Raw genomic sequence first — 23,446 nt, forward strand, 5'->3', positions numbered from 1 at the left:
TCAAAGTTATTATCAATGTCTATATTGTATATCAATGACATTAGCATTATTTATATTACAGTGTCGCCAATAAATACTTCACCATAGACTCTAGATCAGGGGAAATAACTCTTTCTGGCACCACGATACCGGCATACCAGGCATCGTTCCAGCTTGCAGTGTTGGCTTTCGACAACGGATTCCCTCAGATGCAGTCGCTCTGTTCTGTTTACGTAAGAGATTTACTTTTTAAAAATGGTCAACTTAGGTTTACTGAAATAGCTTGAAAATTCGGATAATAGGCCAATTAAATAACCCTAAAAATGAAAAAGAAAGAAAGCCGTTTCGTTATCCTATTAACTCCTTACATCACTTTATTGCATATTATCATGATATCATAATGTATTTCTTGCTATCCGTAGTCAATGAAAATCGCTCCAGGTAAATTTTTAGTACAGGCACATACGAAAATACTGCATGGAAATGTCACTGGATTATTGGCCCTATGACAATACTAATTATATACTACAAACATCAATATCGTTATACAGTATTGACTGTTCTTATTTGACAGATTTCACGGATTACCACGACCGGAAACTACACTGTTTCTATCGGTACAACATTGTCGGAAAATGAATTAAAGAGCAGGGTAAAAGATTTGGAAAGGTAAATTGACACGGTTAATTAAGTCTTAAATAAGAAAGCATATGTGCAAGCCTATATTTTGATAAACATGATGCCGAAGGTTAATGAAGAATAGCTTTTATCAATTATTAGAACTGTCACGACTAACAATAGGTATTGTGTATATGTTATGTTTCTTAAGACTTTGATTTAAATTGAACTACGAAAAAAACCTGTAGTTTTTGCGGATGACGAATAATTTGTTACGTTACGAGCATGTTTTGGAAATTATGCGAAAAAAAAGAACGTTTAATAAAACAATTCACAGCTGATGTTGATGGCATGTTTGTATCAAATAGCTTTATAATATCTTATCTCTTTGGCTTGTGGTGCCACCATTTTATTGCCGTATTTGACTTTATAGAGAGGTATTTTATTCAAAATACAAACGTAACATTTGAATTTTATTAATTCCTTAACATAATCAGAAGGATGCTATTAAAATAAGAATACAAAAGAAAGAAAAACTGTTACAAAAAAAAAATGAAAACGAAATAGCGAAACAATGCAATGAAACTACTAACTAAGGCTGTTGAATTATTTCGCACCTACTATAGCATCCTTATAATTATCATAGTTCTTTGTGCAGTACTTTGTCTCTAATTATAATTATTTTAATGATTGTAATGATAAGCATAAGCCATGTATTATTTTATCGCTTGAATTACAGAACTCATAATAGCCTTGATTTTTATCCTTTTATCCTCCAGAGACATTGGTAACATTCTTAATCTAACAATAAAAGCAAATGTGCCGACATCAGTCAGTCAAAGAACCGCAGTTACATTAGAACCAAGGTAGGTTTTATATATAAACTTCAAGGATTTTGTTGTTGTTTTAAGTATAAGAAGAAATGTATAACTTTGATGTTGACATCTTTATGCAATGAAACGTAACTCAATAGAAACTCCTACTAGAAACGGGCGATTTTCATTTTTTTCAGCTCTTGTATAGTGTTTCATTTACTCACTTCCTAAGTAGGAATGGTGTAGATGGTCTTTAATGTCGGAGGCCTATTACATGTATAAATATACACGCATATAATGTCCTTGTGTTTTAAGATCCTGAAAAGTGAGATTAATGCAAAGAATCTTGTTACACAACGCACAAATACTTTGAGAAATTATACTGTATACATTATTTCACATTCATTGAAGAACTTGACTAAGCAGCATCTGTAAAGAGTGGTGTTAAATATGTTTATGTTCAAAACTAAAAGATCAATGGTGGTGATTTTGATTGATCTATAAAATTGTGATTGATCAAAGTATAAACATATCGGTATATTAAACACGAGTATTGGCCCCTCATCTCGATTTATTGCTACGGTTTACGGGGAAAGCTACGTGACACGTTCAGATTACCGTGCTATCGTAAATGACATGTTTGTATGATATGAATAACTTTAGACTTGTAATATTTTTTCGTTAATCTTGATATTATGTATACAAGTATTGATCTCGTTTTTCTCTCTATTCGTATAGAGCTGTGTTAGAAATATCAGCTACGTATAAGAATGGAACAAGGGTGCCAGGCAAAGAACTTCAGAGGTAAGCGGTTCAATCAATTTTAATTGTGTTTTATAATAATGAAAGGCAATCGTTACAATAGAGGTAGCTTTATTTTAACTTTTCTGGTTGATTTGTTTTTTACTTTTCGTTTTTGCTCTTCTCATTGCAATTGAAAATTGTACAGTAATACATTAGAGACACCTGAAATTGAGTGTGTTTTAGATTTATTCTTTACTTTTCTGGCACTACTTTTATTATTTATATTTATCTTGCGAGACTTAACTATTATTGTTTTATCATTACCATCACTGCTTTACTACATATATTTTCTAGTTGCGGATTCCATGTATTCTATTGTTTTTCGTGTAGATAATGTATCAGGATTAACATATAATTGTCTATTGCACAATTAACCTTTGTATTAACATATTGCATAAAATATTCTGAAATGAAATGAATATTCCTATTTCTGATTTTTTTGGACAGAGTTGTGCTGATTCATTTGTCCGAGATAGAAGCACTTTGGGCAAAGAACAATGACCCGATACCAACCAGTTCTGATAACACCAACGTGAGCGAGATAGCCCTAATCGTCGTGGCGGGAGTGATGCTGCTTGGTGCTCTTATAGCCGTCATTGTGCTTTTCGTCAAATGGAGACAGTACGTCCATTCTTTCTCACATCGCATTACAGCCATCTCATAATCACGCATCCAACCACAATGTGAATGTCTACAGTATTCCCATTGAATACCATAACCAAGCATACAGTCTCCATCAACACTCATTTTCAACATCCAACGGATATAGTATATTTATCGAATTCTATAATCAAGCATTCAATCAACACTCTCATTTTCAACACCCAATGGATATAGTATATTCATCGAATTCTATAATCAAGCATTCAACCACACTGTGAATATCTACAGTATTCCCATTGAATCCCATAACCACGTTTACAATCTCCATCCACACTGTCATTTTCAACATCCAACGGATATACCATATGCATTGAATCTCATAATTAAAGTTATATGTGCCGTATTTTTCATACTCACGAATCAAGATGAGCTTTTGATATGTTATTCATCACCAAAAATTACCAAATTTTAGAAAATTACAGTGCTTTCAATGCATAGGTTTTAATTTTACATGTACAAATACGAGCTGAAAATGATTTTTGGCAGTGCTGCCAAAAATAATTTATTTACATCAATAGTGAAGTGAAATGAGTACATACGATGAAACCATGAAGCCAAATTAAGGTCTACAATTTCATTACACATTTTTACAATGTTTTTAGTAATTATAAAGTGACTTCTGCTGGTATGTTTTTATTTAAACAGATTTAAGGCATAAAAATAACAATTTTTCAGTACAAAATTTCTGTGTTATAACTAACGTTTATAAGTCATCTGAAGCCATTTGAATGGTTTTTACAGCTTTATTCATCAAACCTTATGGTTTTTAATAAATTAATGATGAAAAAATAGCATGTCAAAATTATCGCCCAGTTACGGCACATATAACTTTAACCACGCACCCAACCACAATGCTGTTATTAAGATTAACCGGAGAAGATAGTAGTACGTGTGATTCTTTCTTACAGTACATCAGTATGTGACATATCAGAAAACAAACCCGGACTGTAAATATCAACATCAATGGCGACAGTATGTCTATTTTTCTTCTCATAACATCTCATGAACACACAAACAACAACACAGCAAATACCATAATCAAATAGAGACAGAGCGTCTTTTTACGTCCATCACATCACACATCATGCAATGATTTTGTTTAGACATTTTCGCCGACACCTCGATGTTTATACGACACCAATTACACTAGGTTCCATTAACCTGACATTTCATTACACCTTGAACAGAAAGACGTTTTATATAATTGCTACTTTTATATGTTTATATTATCAAAGTGTTGCTTTTACAAGTAGATGTCTTATAGCTTTCATTTATATGTATCATCATAGAAAGTAACAGTCAAATATATCATGATGTTTTATTTAATACTCTATGTGACAATTACTTTGATGGGATAATAAAACTTTAAACGACCATAGAGAGTACAATAATTTCTTGTTTCGATGTGCATCACTATCTATATCATACCTCACTGAAAGGCATCTGTTTGCAGATACAAGGCTCAAGAAAAGCTTCTTAGACTGAACGAAAGTTTGACCCGCCGTAGCTCTTTGTATGAATCGCAAGAAATCAAAGTGAGGATGGACGATGAGACTTCAGACTATAACGACTCGTTAAACACACAGGACCTAGAGACTTATGACAATGGACAGCGGCCTGTGGGAGATTTACATGCTTTTGAAAATCCCGTTTACAAGGGGGGCGACACCGACGAGACGAAAGTAAAGGCGCAAGCAATTAATGAAGCTCTCTTGAGTCTTAATGATTTGTCAGATCGGCTTGAGGAAGAAGAACCAAAAGAGGACTATGACGTGAGTGGATCACAAAACGTATCGAATTTAGATCAAAATGGGACAGGTAATGATTCCGGAAGGCATACAGATGATTTGAATACATATGATACCGTGGAACCGGTGAAACATACAAACAGCAATCCATATGAAAATATTGCATTTGAAGATGAATTTCCAAATACAAGCGGTTTCGCAGGGCTGAAGATTGACGGTAAAATGATAAAGAGTTCAGGTGAAGGACATGAAGAGGATGTCGTCATAGAGGATACTGACTTCGCAGTGGATGACGTCATTCTTTCGGGGGCTGACGACATTCCCGAAGATGAACCGGATGTTGACTACCACTTGAAACAGGTACGATTTGCCAACAGGGTTGTAAATGCTGACACTAATATAGCAGAGGAACTAAAACCAGATCAATCTGAAATAGAGAAAGGCGTAAATAAAAAGGAACATCCAGTGAATGGTGATCTTGACAATGATGATACTGACGACGACAAGGCGTTTCTGATCAAAGCAGGCGACAATGATGAATACGAAAACGACACTGACTTTCGAGTTGATAGAGCCGACACGTCGATCCGAATGGATGAGGAGATCAATTCACCAATAGATTTTCTCAAAAGTGACGATAATGTTGTAGATGCAGGAGAGGACAGTGGGACATTTGTGTTTGGAGAGGAAGAAACCACAGCCCTGTGAATCACTCGCTTAAAATGAAAATAATCTACTGCTATGGGTGAAGAGTTTTCATGTCCACTGAGTAGTTTGAGTTATTAAAGTGTGGATGACATTCAGTCAAATTTTTAAACAAGTAAAATATTCGCAATATGCGGAGCAAGTGGAAACTTGACGTCTGATATATGTTTCAAATATGATAATCGAGATATGTGCACATCAATAGCAAACGTATATGTGTGCTTAAATATGAGTCTATGCATTGTAGTTCTGTAAAGGTAATCATGTACACTGTACATATTTCCGACGATTGCTGTTCATTATCTATGCAAAAAACGAAATGGAACAAATAACAGTGTACCTGTGTTTATTTCATTTGTATATACAATACATACTCTTTATTTGTCTAAATGTTATCAGACCATTTTAGTGATAAGGTGTGTTTTTCAAAGTGTTCCAAGGTAGGACGTGCGTACAAACCCCAAACCAATGTTTCCTGAATTTATGGGTCAAATAGGTTCAGAAAAAAAGCCAGTCGAAAGTCAAAATGTGTGTGTAGAGGCAGAGGGGCCGGGGTTACATATCTGGCTACCAGACTATATAGCAAAATTAATTTAGCTAGTTTTTGTTCTAATACTTTATTCCTTAAAGAAAAGGCGGAATCTCATCATCAATGGTATGCTTAAAAACACAACTATTTTCCTACCTTGCTTAATTGATTCGTAAAATCATGTAGTAATGTTATATTTGTATTGATATATTTTATCAATGATCACAGCTGCCTATCTTATATTTGTTCCAAGTGTTCATATTTGTTTTCGGCCAAATAGATTTAATAGGTAACTAAAAGAGTTAACGAGAGACACATTTCGTGAGGTGAAATTCGCAAATGCGTTTACGATGGGATTGGATAATTTGTTAGTATGCTTTTCATTGTATTGAACGTATTTTATCTTTCCAATTTTGTCCCCGCGCGGCAATTATAATATTTGCATATTACCGAGTTGTCTGTCCTTGCGGATAAATATTGATTGATTATTACGTCATGTTCCTTTAGGTCTAACGTCATATTTTTCAGAGCAAACGACTTCATTTTTGCTCACAAAGTAACGATGACACAATTGATACCAATTCGAAAAGGGGAGATAAATCTGTATTATACAAAGAAAAAATATTCAAGCTATATATGTACCTAATCGAATCTGGCCGTGTGGATATATTTAGCTTTAAATAGAGGTTATAACATTAAGTCAGCTGCCCACTCGTTGAAAGTGATTTTTTTTATGCATACGACTTTTTTTTGTATATCTACTATTTGATGAGATTAAAAATCTCATTTGAACGCCCCTTAATAAGTTCGGTCATAAGATGCATATAAAAATCGTATTTTTTCTGTCATGCGTACAACTTTTTAAACGGAGTAAATATGATACGTCAATTTTTTTCATTAATTTGTAAGATTGGCTTTTTCATGAAATTAATATTCATGATTTACTGGGAATGGAGTTATGTTTATGACCAGATATATATGTCGTTTTGTTGGCTGTAGAATAGTATTCAAACTACATTTTGTAGTTATTACGATAATACACAAGTCGACAATCGGATTGGCCTCAGTACGTATTGATTGCTTGGTTTGTAGTTATTCTATTTTATATATGTGTGTTCTATAATTACCATTAACCATTGTTTAACAATATTCTGCATTCATTATAAGCACTGTTTTATTTTTCCATTTATTTACATTAAGGGTTATAAAGGATACCTCCATTCTGAATATCGCTTACTTCTATTATTTTTGCCGCTAATATCACTCCTAGTTTTTTAACAGTGTTACGTGTAATTAACTTTTACATATTTACGATGTTGGTTAAAAATCATGAAATCCAAGCATTACATATTTACACTAATCAATGCATTGCACATGTGCCAAACAAAATAAATATTTACGAATTAAAATTTCCTTGATTTATCCAACCGATATTGTTTTTTTCTCTCTTCACATTCACATACCGTAGTGTAACCCAATCTATTTTCGCTGAAACTAAATGGCAGTTTAAGGCGGCAGTCTCACATACCCAAAAGTTTCCTCTCGTTCAATATTCTTTGTATTTGTTTTATCAAGTCGCAATAGTGTTATGCATCTCCTGTCAAAGTTTCCTTTGTTGACAATCAAGTAAGTCATTTTTACATATTTTGTATACAAACAAATATTGGTCTAAACGTAAAACTCCCCAATAGATAAATCTTAAACACAATATCTTATGATATAAACATCGGTTATAAATCAACCGTCCGTCTGGATGAAAACATCATGAGTTGTCTCCCTTACTATCTTAATTTAAATGATTCTAACTCTAACTGTGATTTCGTTGGTTTTTTATCGTTCACGAAATACTTGAAATAACTGCACAGGAAAATAAGTTTATGTACAGTAATTTATCAATCGCATCTTAATAGTTTGGATATGGTGATAATAGGTATGTTTTTAATTTTTATTGCACATAATACACATCTTTGAAATGCTATGAAATTTATTTTACATTTCATCGTATGTATTGCATTTTAAGATAACAACGGAATGACAATGTATTAATGAGATGATGATACGTGAACGATTTATTATTTAATAATGTACTTATAAAATATTTAATGATAGATAAACAAAAAACATAACGAATAAGATTATCAGTGAACTGCCGTTCCATTTGCTATCTGTATAATGCCCAAACGACTATCAGTAGGTCATACCTGAATAAGAAATAAAAAAATAACGATACAGCGTAATCTTACATAAACCATTTAATGTTCCTGTTTATACATGAAAATAATCTGCAGATAGTGATTTCGATTGTCAATATTACAATTAAAAATCACCTGACATAATATTTCTAATTGTCAATTAAATCAATAGTATAATATGTATCTCAATTCTATTCAGCAGTACTTTCTCATTGAAACTAATTCACAGGAACAAATTGCGCATTGTCAAATCATATAATATGAAAAGGTATTAGATAGGGACAGGTAAGGATACATTAATATAAATCAGACTTGAAATGATGACTTTAAAATTAAATTTCATGATTGGGCATGAAATAAACATAATTAGTATGTGATCATGAACCAGAACTAAAATATGTGAACAACCATTATATATTTACACTGACTTACACTTACAATAGGATCTAACCGAATTCATCTCTTTTTAAAACTTCATTATGGACAACATTAATACCAACTGTAGATCTATAATTATAGGGTTCCATGCAATAGATTATTACATATATACATCTATATAACATAGACATGATATTCAGAATAAAGTAGTGATACTGGTTACCAACTTTTCTTCGCGGTTACTAAATTTCACGATTTCCGTTTCAAAACATTTTCGCGGAGATTAAGTTGCGCAGATTTAAAATGGAATGGAAGATCCTTCAAATTTAATTGTGCAAGAATCGTTGAAGATATCAACTCGCGGAGAAAATATTCGATCGTGAAATTCGCGGAAATTAAGCGCACGCAAAAGTACTGTAAACAAACCTATTTTCTCGGTTTCATGCTGAAATATTTTTTCGAGGAAAATCAATTTCGCGTTTCTGCGTCTTGTGATTCTACTGCTAAAAATACTTGACATGTTTTCGCGATTTCTAAGTGACTACCGAATAAGAAAACAATTCATTGCAACACTCAGAATTGAGTTGTTTACAGTAAATTACATAAAGTTCATTAAAAACTAAGATCATGATCCAAACTAACATTATGGTACACAAAATACTTCAATAAACAAAGAGGTCAGCTTTTTCTTCCTAGTACAACATGTGACGCAAATGGGCGGAAAAAGCACGAATGAGCCAGGAACATTAAAAACGAAATTCAAAACATGTCTAACATGTTTGATTTCCCCCATTTTTACCTACGGCATTAAAGCGATGATTTCAACAATCAACATCAATCGTTGTGTGTGAAAAAGTGATTCTGACAAATTAGATTTTAATCTATCTTGACAAATTGTTTCATAGATGGATTAAGATCAATAAAACAAATTATGGGCATAAAAAATAAATAGTTTCATATTTACATGGATGTTAAATGCACAAACTGATCACTATCGATAAATACATTAAATATATTAAACAGTATCTTAAATCCGTATAATTTCGGATATGGTTTTTGCTTTAGTTAACTGATTGGAATGAACTTTTAAAAAAAAACCACTATAATGCCTATTACATTCTCAGTAAAAGATCCAGTAGTGGGTAGCTTTCTGATTCGTTGTTTAGATGCAGTGCAAATCCTTTGACGCTATTTTGATAATTAAAGCGCTTTAATTTGGAAAACTTCCCCTTTTTGATGATAAAAAGCGCCAAATATGCCAGCACAAAAATGTATCCCAATTTACGATAAGATACGATTTTTCAAAGTACAACATGTGTAAGTAATCGTACAACGCACCAGTACCCACTTTTAAAAAAGTAAATAAAACAATAAATAAAGTATTGTCTGGTTCTTTTTCAGGTGTTGTTGAACTGAAAATTCAATCGAATTCCAAAACATAAGACTGAAACTGACTATACTTTGCCATAACTATCGTCACATGTTATAACATGACAAAAGTGTTACTGGATATACATACATCGATACAGACAATTATTCAGATATGTTAAGATAAACATTTTTTGCTACATTAGGATTTCCCTTTGTTTATATTTACATTTGCTTGTCACTTCTACTATATAAACTAACCAAGGCAAAGTGAATTATATGACGGTATAACACTGACACCAAAATCGTGACCATTATGATGTCACTAATGATGGCGTGATGACTTCAACTGATCGCCGTCAAAATGGCTGTTCCATCTTGTAGATTAAATCGTCGTTGATAAACGATAAAACAATATCAATGCAGAGATCCTAAAGTGAAGTGTGCTGATAATCTAAGTATAAGCTTAAACTATCTGATTCTCCATATGGCATTGATGGTCTATATAGATGCCAGAGCTTTGCAGACAATCATCTCATAATGCGCACTAGCGTATTATGAAAATTGTCTGCAAAGCTCTGGCATCTACATATGTATATAGACCATAGATGCTGTAGGAAAATAGTTTAGTGCTTAAATACCATTATCAGAATAAATGATATACATCAGAGTACATCGTAATTAAAGAGGCCATTAGTGAGATAACTGACAATAAATAAACAGGTTTTTCCTGTTATGAATATCGTTAATTAAATAAACATTAATTTACTAGTACATCCTTATTGTATAAACCATAAATTAGACAACTGATAATTAAAAGGTTTTTCCTGTTATGAATATCGTTAGTTAAATAAATAATAATTTACTAGTACATCCTAATTATAGAGACCATAAGTTAGACAACAGATAATTAACCAGGACGATAATCAAATAATGATATTTGTCAGGATATCCTAATTATATATTCCATTGATTAGATAATCAACTCGAGAATAATGGCGTCTCTGCCAGCCATCGTAACACCTCTTCCCCACTATTGCTGTAACAGCAAAAAAGAAGATGACTCCGAACGACAAAGCTGCAATCAAGGCCGTGGCTACCATTGTAGGATGGTTGACAAATGGAGCGTTGTAGTTTTCGGGCAGGTCTGAAATAACAAAAAGTAGTGTGTGTTTTTTTTTAATAATTACATATTATTGGTCTATACTTTCTACAAAAGGTATTTTGGTTAGCAAATCAACAATGTGAAAAGCTATCTATGTTTAATGAAGAGAATAAAAATAATATGAAAGTGCGTTGTAAGTATGTTGTTATGACAACATAATTATACATGTACTGTATTTACTATATACTGACGCCGCAGGACTGTTTTTGGTCATAACGAAATGAATATGAGTTCAGTGGCAGATCCAAACAATGTCTCGGTAGTTTTAGGGTTATATGAGAGTTGTTCCATGGGTGTAAAAATAAACATTCAGGGAAAATTGTGAATGTTTAACATCTGTTAAAGCAAATTATCTGGATTGGGTTCCTAATGTCAAAAAAAAACCCTCTAAAACCGCTTTATGACTTTTGTTTCACCGGAAAATGTTTGAACACCGTATGAACAAAGGAAGTAGATTCTTAAAAGTAACATTTTTTATAACATTTTTAAAAATATCAAGGTAAAAATGAACTTTGTAATAAATATTACGTCTTAACGTACGATTTCACTTCATGTGAGATAACTTAGGATCCGTGTTTACCAAATCAAAATGCAACATCAAAATTCCTGTATGGTTTGTTGCATTTTCTTCTCTTGTACGCATTTTGAAATAGAAACTGAAAACCCGACCAACATTGTGCAGTGACAATTAAAACAAAAATCAATAAATTTAAATGAAAAAATAAACAAGAGGAGCAGTACGCCGTTATAATACGCACTGTATATATAAATGTAATAAAATACGCTGCATTGTTTTGTTATAATGATTACAGCAATCCGAACCTCTATGAATAAAAAACTAAATTGGCGCAAGAGCCGATGTTATCGTGACGTCACGATAGAGACATCGACGTTGTGTATTCATTTGGAAAATCAACAAATTCGTACATTTAAACGTATTTGATCCTATCAAGTAGTCTGGTGTTTGCAAACTTATGTGAGAATCCATTAGACAGCTCGCAAACACAATTTCCGATGAAATAAAAAGTGATATTAATGCTTAATTGGTGTTATTAATTATTAAGGCAAAATCGCAACAATTTTCAATAGAATCTCCAGCAGTCAGAACGACACACATTGTAAAAATTTTAGATATTATGTCCCATGTAATAATCAAAGAAAACTGAATAAATTCCTGTTCCTATGTATAATCAACGATAAAAAGACAACCATGTTTTTACGAAACATGGTAAATTAATGTCAAATGAAAGCATAAGTATTTTGGATAATTATGCTATATAAATAGCCAAATAAATATTACCTTCTTTTAGATCGATTTCCTCATAAGGAATAGTAGTAGAAGGTATGGCTTGTGCTAATGTTTCTCCTGATTTTTGTGTTGTGTGGTCGTGTAAGAGGGAGGTAGATGGGACAGATTGTGGTTGGGTTTTTCTGTCTTTAATGCTAGTTGTTGTAGTTTTCTGGTTCGTTGTGTGATGGTGTACAGTTGTTGTGTGTTCTTGGGACGCTGTTGAATGTTGGTGTGAAGGAGTTGTGTGCTGGTGGTGTTGAGTTGTATGTTCGTGTGGAAGTGTTGTATGTTGGTGCTCCGTTGTATGAGGTGGAGTTTTGGTACCCGACATTGTTGTTTTTACAGGGGAACCGATTGATGGGGTTGATGTAACCTCTTGGTGTGGTGAAGTTTGTTTCTGTCGAGGTTTCGTGTGTCTATGTGAAGGTGTTGAATGTATTTTTGGTGGTGTTGTGTGTTGAGGTGGAAGTGTTGTATGGTGGTGTTCCGTTGTATGAGGTGGAGTTTTGGTACCCGACATTGTTGTTTTTACAGGGGAACCGATTGATGGGGTTGATGTAACCTCTTGGTGTGGTGAAGTTTGTTTCTGTCGAGGTTTCGTGTGTCTATGTGAAGGTGTTGAATGTATTTCTTGGTGGTGTTGTATGTTCGTGTGGAAGTGTTGTATGTTGGTGCTCCGTTGTATGAGGTGGAGTTTTGGTACCCGACATTGTTGTTTTTACAGGGGAACCGATTGATGGGGTTGATGTAACCTCTTGGTGTGGTGAAGTTTGTTTCTGTCGAGGTTTCGTGTGTCTATGTGAAGGTGTTGAATGTATTTTTGGTGGTGTTGTGTGTTGAGGTGGAAGTGTTGTATGGTTGTGTTCCGTTGTATGAGGTGGAGTTGTGGTATCCTGCTTTGTTGTTTGTGCAGGGGAAACGATTGCTGGCGCTGATGTCAGCTGAAAAGGTGGAAACGTTTGAACACCTGTCTGATCCTTAGGTGTGTCTGTTTTGGCTGTTTGACCAGTTTTAACGGTAAACGCTTGCGTTGTTAATTCATTCTCACTTGTTTCAGATTGTGGAAGCATTGTCGACGATTCTTTTTTAGTCTGGGGATCTGTTAGCCCTGTACCTGCACGAAGAGTGAAATGTGCAGTTGTCATTTGCCCATGTGGTGCCGAGGTAAGACCATCTGGATGTTGAGTTACAGGATGGTCTGTATTTTCTGTTTTTAGTGTAAACTCTTCTGTTGTCGTCTGCGGAGTTGATGTCGCAGACTTTTCCGACGGTTTGTCAGTCCGATCTGTTTCAAGGGTAAATTGAACCGTCGTGGGTTTCTTTGCTTTCGGCGATGAAATTTCTGTTCGATCTGTTTCAAGAGTAAATTGAGCCGTCGTGGGTTTGTTTGCTTTCATTGACGGAATTTCTGTGCGATCTGTTTCAAGAGTAAATTGAACCGTTGTGGGTTTGTCTGCTTTCATTGACGGAATTTCTGTGTGATCTGTTTTAAGAGTAAATTGAACCGTTGTGGGTTTATTTGCTTTCGTGGTCGGGATTTCTGTGCGATCTGTTTCAAGAGTAAATTGAACCGTGGTGGGTTTGTTTGTTTTCTGTGAAGGAATTTCTGTGCGATCTGATTCAAGAGTAAATGGTACCGTTGGGGGTTTGTTTGCTTTCGGTGACGGAATTTCTGTTCGATCTGTTTCTAGTGTAAAATGAGCCGTCGATGCCTTCTCTGGTTGATGCGATGTTCTTTCAGTTTCAAAAGTAAATTCTACTGTTGGTGGTGTTTTTGTGGCAGGTGGTGCTATTGTAGATATTTTCTTGGTTTGTGGTGCAGCCGTTTGGTCGGTTTCTAATATGAATTGCACTGTTGTGGAATGATCAGCCGGTGGCGCTGTCTTAGATGTGGGAGCGTGTGTTGATTGCGCTCTTGTTCGATCAGTTTCAAAAGTAAACTGTTCGGTGGATTTCTTTTCTGATGCAAGCCAAGTTTTTGATGAACGTTCTTTAGTTGTAGCTGTCGTTGTTTGATCTGTCTGTAGAGTGAACTGTACTGTTGTAGGCTCTTTCGATGAAGCCAGTGTTTCAGAAATCGGGTTTTTCGTCAAAGGAGATTCCGTTTTTTCTGTTTCCAATATAAACTGAGCCGTTGTCGATCCTTCTGCGCCCGGTGACATCTCGAAAACTGTAGCATTGTCTGATTGAGATTTTTGAGTTGGTGTTGGTTCACTAGTGACTTTTGGAGATGTAGTATTGTCTGGTTTAGATTTTTGTGTTGATATGGGTACGGTAGTGACTTTTGGAGTTGTAGTATTGTCTGGTTTAGATTTTTGTGTTGGTGTTGGTTCTGTAGTGACTTTATGAGTAAAAGTATTGCCTGATTTAGATTTCTGTGTCGGTGTTTGTACCGTAGTGACTTTTGGAGTTGTAGCATTGTCTGGTGTAGATTTTGGTGTTAGTACGTGTACTGTAGTGACTTTTGATGTTGTAGTAATGTCTGATTTAGATTTTTGTGTTGTTGTGGGTACCGTAGTGGCTTTTGGAGTTGTAGTATTGTCTGGTTTAGATTTTTGTGTTGGTGTGGGTACGGTAGTGACTTTATGAGTAAAAGTATTGCCTGATTTAGATTTCTGTGTCGGTGTTGGTATCGTCGTGACTTTTGGAGATGTAGTATTGTCTGACTTAGGTCTTTGTGTTGGTGTTGGTTCTGTAGTGACTTTATGAGTAAAAGTATTGCCTGATTTAGATTTCTGTGTCGGTGATGGTACCGTAGTGACTTTTGGAGTTGTAGTATTGTCTGAGTTAGATCTTTGTGTTGGTGTTGGTACCGTCGTGACTTTTGGAGTTGTAGTATTGCCTGATTTAGATTTCTGTGTCGGTGTTGGTACCGTAGTGACTTTTGGAGTTGTAGTATTGTCCGGTTTAGATTTCTGTGTCGGTGTTGGTACCGTAGTGACTTTTGGAGATGTAGTATTGTCTGGTTTAGATTTCTGTGTCGGTATTGGTACCGTAGTGACTTTTGGAGTTGTAGTATTGTCTGAGTTAGATCTTTGTGTTGGTGTTGGTACTGCAGTGACTTTTGGAGTTGTAGTATTGTCTGGTTTAGATTTCTGTGTCGGTGTTGGTACCGTAGTGACTTTTGGAGTTGTAGTATTGTCTGGTTTAGATTTCTGTGTCGGTGTTGGTACCGTAGTGACTTTTGGAGTTGTAGTATTGTCTGAGTTAGGTCTTTGTGTTGATGTTGGTTCTGTAGTGATTTTATGAGTAAAAGTATTGCCTGGTTTAGATTTCTGTGTCGGTGTTGGTACCGTAGTGACTTTTGGAGTTGTAGTATTGTCTGAGTTAGGTCTTTGTGTTGGTGTTGGTTCTGTAGTGATTTTATGAGTAAAAGTATTGCCTGATTTAGATTTCTGTGTTGGTGTGGGTACCGTAGTGACTTTTGGAGTTGTAGTATTGTCTGGTTTAGATTTCTGCGTCGGTGTTGGTACCGTAGTGACTTTTGGAGTTGTAATATTGTCTGAGTTAGATCTTTGTGTTGGTGTTGGTTCTGTAGTGATTTTATGAGTTAAAGTATTGTCTGCTTCAGATTTCTGTGTTGGTGTGGGTACCGTCGTGACTTTTGAAGTTGTAGCATTGTCTGGTGTAGGTTTTGGTGTTAGTACGGGTACTGTAGTGACTTTTGATGTTGTAGTAAAGTCTGATTTAGAGTTTTGTGTTGGTGTGGGTACCGTAGTGGCTTTTGGAGTTGTAGTATTGTCTGATTTAGGTTGTGGTCTTGGTGTGGGTACAGTAGTGAGGTTTAGATTGGTAGTATTGTGTGATTTAGATTTTTGTGTTGGCGTGGGTACTGAAGTGATTTTTAGAATTGTAATATTGTCCGAGTTAGCTTTTATTGTTGGTGTGGATACTGTAGTAAGTTTTGCAGTTGTAGTTTTGTCTAATTTAGATTTTTGTGTTGATGTGGGTATTGTAGTGACATTTTGAGTTGTTGTTTTGTTTGGTGTAGGTTTTAGTGTTGGTGCGGGTACTGTAGTGACTTTTGATGTTGTTGTATTGCCTGATTTAGATTTTTGTGTTGGGGTAGGTGTTGTAGTGACTTTTGGAGTTGTGGAATTGCTGAATTTAGATTTCGGTGTAGGTACTGTAGTGACTTTTGGAGTTGTAGTATTGTCTGATGTAGGTTTTGGTGTTCGAATGGGTACTGTAGTGATCTTTTTAGTTGCAGTTTTGTTTGGTGTAGGTTTTGGTGTTGGTGTGGGCACTGTATTGACTTTTGGAGTTGCACTATTGTCTAATTTAGATTTTTGTGTTGGCGTAGGTACTGTGTTGACTTTTGGAGTTATAGGTTTATCTGAGTTATGTTTTTGTGTTGATGTAGGTACTGTAGTGATTTTTGGAGTTGTAGGTTTGTCTGATGTAGGTTTTTGTGTTGGTGTAGGTACTGTGGTGGGTTTTGGAGTTGCAATTTTGTCTGATGTAGGTATTTGTGTTGGTACTGTAGTGAGTTTTTGATTTGTTGTATGTACGTTTTTCGATTTTTGTGTCGTTGTAGGTTTAGGAGAAGTGGGTTTTATAGTTGCAGGTTTAAGTGAAGTGGGTTTTGCTGTTGTAGGTTCAGGTGAAGTGGATTTTATTGCTGTATGTTTAGGTGAAGTAGGCTTTGTTGTTTTAGGTTTACCTGAAGTGGGTTTTGCCGTTATAGGTTTAGGTGAAGTGGATTTTATTGTTGCAGGTTTAGGCGAAGTAAATTCTATTGTTGTAGCTTTAGGTGTAGTTGGTTTTATTGTTGTAGCTTTAGGTGAAGTTGGTTTTATTGTTGTAGGTTTAGGTGAAGTGGGTTTTGCTGTTATAGGTTTACCTATAGTGTGCTTTGCTATTATAGTTTCAGGTGAAGTGGATTTTATTATTGTAGCTTTAGGTAAAGTGGGTTTTATTGTTGTAGGTTTAGTTGTTATCGATTTAATAGTTGTTGGTGTAGGTGAAGTGGGTTTCATTGTTGTAAGTTTAGGTGAAGTGGGTTTGTTAGTTGTAGGTTTAGATGTTGTCGGTTTTAAAGTTGTAGGTTTAGGTGAAGTAGGTTTTATAGTTGTAGGTTTCGGTGAAGTAGGTTTTATAGTTGTAGGTTTAGGTGAAGTAGGTTTTATAGTTGTAGGTTTACGTGAAGAAGGTTTTATAGTTGTAGGTTTATGTGAAGTGGGCTTTCTTATTGTAGGTTTAGGTGAAGTGGGCTTTGTTGTTGTAGGTTGAGGTGTTGTCGGTTTTAAAGTTGTAGGTATAGGTGAAGTGGGCTTTGTTGTAGGTTTAGTTGAAGTGGGCTTTGTTGTTGTAGGTTTAGGTAAAGAGGACTTGGTTGTTATTGGTTTAGGTGAAGTGGGCTTTTTTATAGGTTTTTGTAAAGTGGGTTTTGTTGTTGCAGGTTTAGGTGAAGTGGGTTGTGTTGTAGGTTTAGGTGAAGTAGGCTTTATTGTTGTAGGTTTAGGCGAAGATAATTTAGCTGTGGTAGGTTTTGACGAACGTGGTTTGATAGTTGTAGGTTTAGGCAGAGAGGTTATAACTGTTGACTTGGAGGTAGAAGGCTTGATTTTTGTTGGTTTCGATGTATTAGGCATCTTGAGTTTAGTTGTGAGGTCATGCCGTTCAGATGTGAACATAGCAGGTTTTCTTGTTGATGTTTTACGTATTGTTTGGTTTCGTACTGTTGGTATTTGTGTTGGGAGTTCGTTGGAAGATTCACTTGTAGCCATTGTTTGTATTTCTGGAATATTTAAACAGCCTTGTCATATACCCCATTCTCTTCACATTCGGATTTGTATAATGTATTTTGAGATTTAGGGATATGTTGCCTCACATCTCAAATTCTTTATACTGTTTATATATTATCCATGCTGAAAAGGTGTCACTGTGATTTTATTTGTCCTCTGTTTTTTTTAGATTTATAGTTTTGGATCTGTTTGTGTTTTCAAAGAAAATTCAAGAGATTATTTATGAATTTTTCATAAAATATCTCAAAATACATTATGCTTTCATTTGTAAATATTAATGACAAATACAATTAATGATGGTAATAAGTGATATCATGTATGGGCTAGTTAAAATAATTGTGTGTTGCACAGTGTTATCAGAAAAAAATAAACATCAGTTAAAATCATCTCATCATGCAACATCACAGCATTTGATAAATCTCAAGAAACATTATATAGGCCTATATATGAGACTATATTACTTCTATTTGTGATTTAAGGTTTTCTAGTATCATAATTCAAAATTAAACCAACCATGCAGAAAAAGTCTTAGGTATGTACATTCCTGAGATATCAAAATTTTCCTTATTAAAATTTCGTTATGATATAGAATTTTGGAAATAGGGGCTCATACCATAGAAGACAACAGAGGAAAAACATATATATGTATGATTGTTTTTGATATATTGCTACTAAAAGATATTTATTTGAACTGAATATTCGGCTCTACTCAAAGTGAAGAAAAATATTTTTAAATGGCCACCAAATAGATCATTTCTCTAAAAAAAATCCCGTATACTTTTCAACGAGAGTAATACCTCAAGATGTGAATTCTTAAGCATAACGATTTTTCGATGATAAAATACACTGTACAAATCATCAAAAAGAGGGATAGAGCTTTTCTTTGAACTGAGATCACTGAGCGGTCACAAATCAATGATGAGTTGGATCCCACACATAGCATTGTTATTAGCCATTGTAACGTTATCATTTTATGATAGAAATTTACATCATTTTCTCTGAAAAATATGAAGTTACGTTTGAAAACTCATGACGTCATAATCAACAAATACAAGGGCAGATAACAATGTTATATGCAAATTCAGAACAGTTAGTATGTGAGTGGCAATATGTTATATGGTGAGTAAGTAATTTCTTCTATTCTTGTATTCAATTTTGAGTCATATATAATGCAATAATGTTTTGAATACTCAGCACTTGACGTCTGTGATAGCAAGAATAGTTATGCTATTATGAATTTCGTTCAATGTGATTCTAAAAGAAATATCTTTGTATCCCTTTCCACTTTTACATGATACCCAATAAATGGACACATATTGCATTCAAAAATGATTCATTTAGAATACAAAATTACGTGTATACGATTAACAGTTACGTGAGGAGAGATATATCACATTACCTTTTTCTAGGTCGATCTGTGGGACTGTGCTTGATTCGATATTTGTGGTACCTGCTGTTTCTGAGAAGTGGACATGTAATTCTGTTGTGGGTTTGATAGTAGTAGCATGGGATGTTTGGGGGAAAAGTGTATGTACTGCCGTGGGTGCTTCAGTATCCACTTTCGTGATTGGTTCGTTTGTGATTTTAGGTGATGATTCGGGAAAAAGAGTGTGCGTCTTTGTTGTTGGTTTGTTTGGTCGTTTTGGTGTTGTTTCGGGGAAAAGTGTATGTACTGCCGTAGGTGCTTCAGTATCCACTTTCATAATTGGTTCGTTTGTGATTTTAGGTGTTGATTCGGGAAAAAGAGTGTGCGTTTTTGTTGTTGGTTTGTTTGGTAGTTTTGGTGTTGTTTCGGGGAAAAGTGTATGTACTTTTGATGGTTGCGTGACTATTGGCGTGGTTGGCTGTGGGGTTTTACGTGTTGGCGTTGATGACTTTGGAACATCTGGCTTTGTTGTTGATGCTGATGGAGTTGCATGTTTTGCTGTAGTCTCTTGTGAAGGCGTTGGTTTTGGTGTCTTTGGTTGTTTGGGATTAGATCCCCATGTAGTTGTCAATTCAATAGCTCGTGTTGGTTTTGTTGTGCGTGGATTTGATTGTGTTAGTTTTGTAGTTGAAGGCTTTGCTGTGGTTAGTTTTGGCGTTAATGGTTTAGGTGTTGTAGGCTTTGGTGTTGTTGGTTTAGAAGTTGTTGGTTTAAGAGTTGTTGGTTTTGGTGTTGTTGGCTTTGGTGTTGTAGGCTTTGGTGTTGTTGGTTTAGAAGTTGATGGTTTAGAAGTTGTTGGCTTTGGTGTTGTTGGTTTTAGTGTTGTTGGTTTTGGTGTTGTTGGTTTAGGAGTTGTAGGCTTTGGGATTGTTGGCTTAGGAGTTGTTGGTTTTGGCGTTGTCGGTTTAGAAGTTGTAGGCTTTGGAGTTGTTGGTTTAGAAGTAATTGGTTTAGGTGTTGTTTGCTTTGGTGTTGTTGGTTTTGGCGTTGTCGGTTTAGAAGTTGTAGGCTTTGGAGTTGTTGGTTTAGAAGTAATTGGTTTAGGTGTTGTTGCATTGGGAGTTGTTGGTTTTGTTGTTGTTGGTTTGGGAGTTGTTGGTTTAGGAGTTGTTGGTTTTTGTGTTGTTGGTTTTGGAGTTGTTGGTTTTGGCGTTGTCGGTTTTGTGGTTGTTTGTTTTTGTGTTGTTGGTTTAGGAGTTGTCTGCTTAGGATTGATGTTGTTAATTTCGGTGTTGTTGGCTTAGGAGATGTTGGTTTTGGTGTTGTTGCTTTAGGAGTTGTTGGTTTTGGTGTTGTTGGTTTGGGAGTTGTGGGTTTTGGTGTTGTTGGCTTAGGAGTTGTTGGTTTTGGTGTTGTTGGCTTAGGAGATGTTGGTTTTGGTGTTGTTGGCTTAGGAGATGTTGGTTTTGGTGTTGTTGCTTTAGGAGTTGTTGGTTTTGGTGTTGTTGGTTTGGGAGTTGTTGGTTTAGGAGTTGTCGGGTTTGGTGTTGTCGGTTTTGGGGTTGTTGGTTTTTGTTTTGTTGGATTTGGAGTTGTCTGCTTAGGAGTTGTTAATTTTGGTGTTGTTGGCTTAGGAGATGTTGATTTTGGTTTTGTTGCCAAAGGTGTTGTTGGTTTTGGTGTTGGTTTAGGACTTGTTGGTTTTGATGTTGTTGGTTTTGGAGTTGTGGGTTTTGGTGTTGTTGGTTTAGGCGTTGTTGGTTTAGGTGTAGTTGGTTTTGCAGTTGTTTGTTTTGGGGTTGTTTGTTTCTTTGTGATTGCTTTTGGTGTGTCAGGTCGTCTCGATGCTGTTTTTGGTGTTGTTTTAATGCCTATGTTTATATAAAATGAAAAGTAGTGTTGTGAGTGATAAATGTGCTCAATGTGTTTTGTAAAGTGTTTTTAATGCTCAAACATTAAAACTTCACCTCGACTTGATAGAGACTTGGCATGATAGAGAAAAATGTTTCATTTAGGTTCTACTTGTTACCGGAGTCAAATGGATAGTGCTTAGCAAATGGTGTAAGCAATGGAATCGTTAAGTCTTTCCTTATATAAATATTTATAATTTGAATTTAGCAAATTGTTCATAAAATGGTATATCGCATATGCAATACATGTTAGATTTAGTATATAACTATAATATGTATATTATAGTATTACCGATGTTACTATACACAACGTAAACTCAATCATCTAGAAATTTGAAAAATTTCCAATTGTAAATGGGAAATTATATAAAAATTGATATTATGACGATTTTCAGAAGCGAGTGCTCCTCAGATTTCAATGACGAACCTGCTTAGGGGAGTTTATGTTCGCTTATCAATCTTCAAAGATTAAAATATCGTTACGCCAATTCCTGAATTTGCTAATTTCAAAATGCACACACTCTGAGAAGTTCATTAAAGCAGAGATATAGATAGTATATGGATAAGCAGTATTATATCTAAATCTCTGATTTAAAAGTATTTCATTGTGTAGTGCTGATGACGAAAGAAATCAGGTAACATGTCAAGCCTATAAAAACCTTCTCTGAGAGATGTTCTTGTTTCTAACAAATGTTACCAAACAAATCGACCTTATTCGTTACCCATTTAATGCTCTTGTTAATTTTGCAATTGTACATTTATGCATTGCTTAAAGAATTCTGATATTTTGATTACTGTACGCCATATATCATGTATGTATTATAAATATGTGACCTCTTGTAACACACTTTTGTGTGTCAGAGTGAATAAATAAGCCTTAAACCTTGAACAAGTCATTGTGAATTGAGAACTCACCTTGTTGTGTATCTGTTTCTTCTGAGCTACTATCACCTGTCAGGGACTGACTGTCAGAAAGGTCCGTTGAACTTTCCGTTACACTAGTAGAAGGATTGCCATCGGGTACATCCGCAACAGGTGACTGGGTCTGGAGACGTTACAGGATTCGACGTCACTTTCGGGGATTTATCTGTCGGTGATACTGGTGGTTTAACGTTTCCCGCGTCATTATCAGATGTCACAGCGCCACCTGGTGGTGTATTTGAACTATCTGGGGCTTCTGGGGCTACAGCACGAACCTGCCTTGTGCTGTATTTGAACTGTCTGGGGCCACAGAGCCACTTGGTGGTTTGTCTGAGTTACCTGTTACAACAGATGCACCCGAATCATCAGACACGCTTTCTGGCGAAGGTTTTTGGTGGGTGTCCACTAGTGTCGGATGTTGCTTTAGATGTTGACTCGTCAGTTTGACTACCTGATGGGGTGTCTATTTGTGTTGAATCAGTAGGTTGCTTTGTGTCTGAATTCGGAGCAGTGTCCGCCGCTGTTGAGCCAGCAGCTGCATCTGTTGCTGAGTTGGTTTGCGTTGAATCCACCTGTACACCACCTGAAGGAACCGATGATTCATTATTCGGTTCTGTAGTATCTGATTTTGAGTCAGTATTTCCCTGGGATGCATCTGTTGCTCCTGTTCCCGATGTACCTACTGTGTCTGTACTTGAGTCAGTCTCTGTTACAGATGAATCCCTGTTTGATACAGTTGATGGGTTTCTACTAGACGAATCTGTCTGCGATGAAGGAGGGGCTGTGTCAGATGAACTATTGTCAGTGTTAGAGTCAATAGAACTGTCCCCTTGTGCCGTTGATGGTTTATCAGACTGAGTGTTCTCTGAACTTGAACTCGTGTCCGCGTTTGTTTGAACAGAGGAAGAATCACTAGCAGTTTGAGTTGACGGGTTTTGAATTGCTATCACTAGGTTTTGTACCTGGTATCTCTGACGGTCCAGCACTTGTTTTAGATCCGGGCACTATGGGTGATATGTCGGTATTAGCATTAGATGGACCTGTCGGTGTAGGCTTGTCAGCCGATCCGGGCTTTATCATTTCAGAATCGTCTAATTTAGATTCAAAAATCTGGAATCACTAACGGAATATCTATTTCCGTAACCATACACTGTCTTATAGCATTTAACTTGATATTTTAGCTTTACAAGTTGATGTTAACAATATTTTTCATACAGCAATAATACCTTTTTTACCACTTTTATGCA

At 35.4% G+C, this 23,446-nt stretch overlaps 3 protein-coding genes across 3 annotated transcripts in view; 1 reads left to right on the forward strand and 2 right to left on the reverse strand.

Moving 5' to 3' along the window:
• Positions 1–7,099, forward strand: part of LOC138326588 (protein dachsous-like) — a 30,243-nt gene extending 23,144 nt beyond the window's left edge. The window contains exons 21-26 of the mRNA XM_069272681.1: positions 62–212; positions 554–648; positions 1,377–1,463; positions 2,151–2,216; positions 2,664–2,837; positions 4,333–7,099. Of these exons, the coding sequence (XP_069128782.1) occupies positions 62–212; positions 554–648; positions 1,377–1,463; positions 2,151–2,216; positions 2,664–2,837; positions 4,333–5,335 (1,576 nt within the window). The 3' untranslated portion in view covers positions 5,336–7,099. The remainder of the gene's footprint in view (positions 1–61; positions 213–553; positions 649–1,376; positions 1,464–2,150; positions 2,217–2,663; positions 2,838–4,332) is intronic.
• Positions 7,100–8,095: 996 nt separating this feature from the next.
• Positions 8,096–23,279, reverse strand: LOC138324214 (proteoglycan 4-like). Its single transcript, XM_069269321.1, has 6 exons — positions 23,162–23,279; positions 22,571–22,980; positions 22,194–22,323; positions 20,662–21,293; positions 19,402–20,629; positions 8,096–10,946 (listed from the first exon to the last, which is right to left on the reverse strand). Exons 1-6 carry the CDS (start codon positions 23,277–23,279, stop codon positions 10,753–10,755), a joined length of 2,712 nt encoding a protein of 903 aa, XP_069125422.1. The 3' UTR covers positions 8,096–10,752.
• Positions 12,861–17,984, reverse strand: LOC138308313 (mucin-2-like). The gene has a single exon (XM_069249309.1). It carries the CDS (start codon positions 17,982–17,984, stop codon positions 12,861–12,863), a length of 5,124 nt encoding a protein of 1,707 aa, XP_069105410.1.
• Positions 23,280–23,446: the final 167 nt, after the last annotated feature.

The sequence above is a fragment of the Argopecten irradians genome, chromosome 1 (genome assembly GCF_041381155.1).
Source record: "Argopecten irradians isolate NY chromosome 1, Ai_NY, whole genome shotgun sequence".
Taxonomy (NCBI): domain Eukaryota; kingdom Metazoa; phylum Mollusca; class Bivalvia; order Pectinida; family Pectinidae; genus Argopecten; species Argopecten irradians.

What these genes read in the sequence shown, in the direction of transcription:
- LOC138308313 (XM_069249309.1), bottom strand. Translation starts at nt 17,984, where the DNA reads ATGGCTACAAGTGAATCTTCCAACGAACTCCCAACACAAATACCAACA.
- LOC138324214 (XM_069269321.1), bottom strand. Translation starts at nt 23,279, where the DNA reads ATGATAAAGCCCGGATCGGCTGACAAGCCTACACCGACAGGTCCATCT. An exon ending in TGGACCGTCAGAGATACCAG is followed by an intron (nt 22,981 to 23,161) that starts GTACAAAACCTA and finishes CATCTGACACAG; the next exon opens with CCCCTCCTTCATCGCAGACA. An exon ending in AAACCTTCGCCAGAAAGCGT is followed by an intron (nt 22,324 to 22,570) that starts GTCTGATGATTC and finishes TAACGTCTCCAG; the next exon opens with ACCCAGTCACCTGTTGCGGA.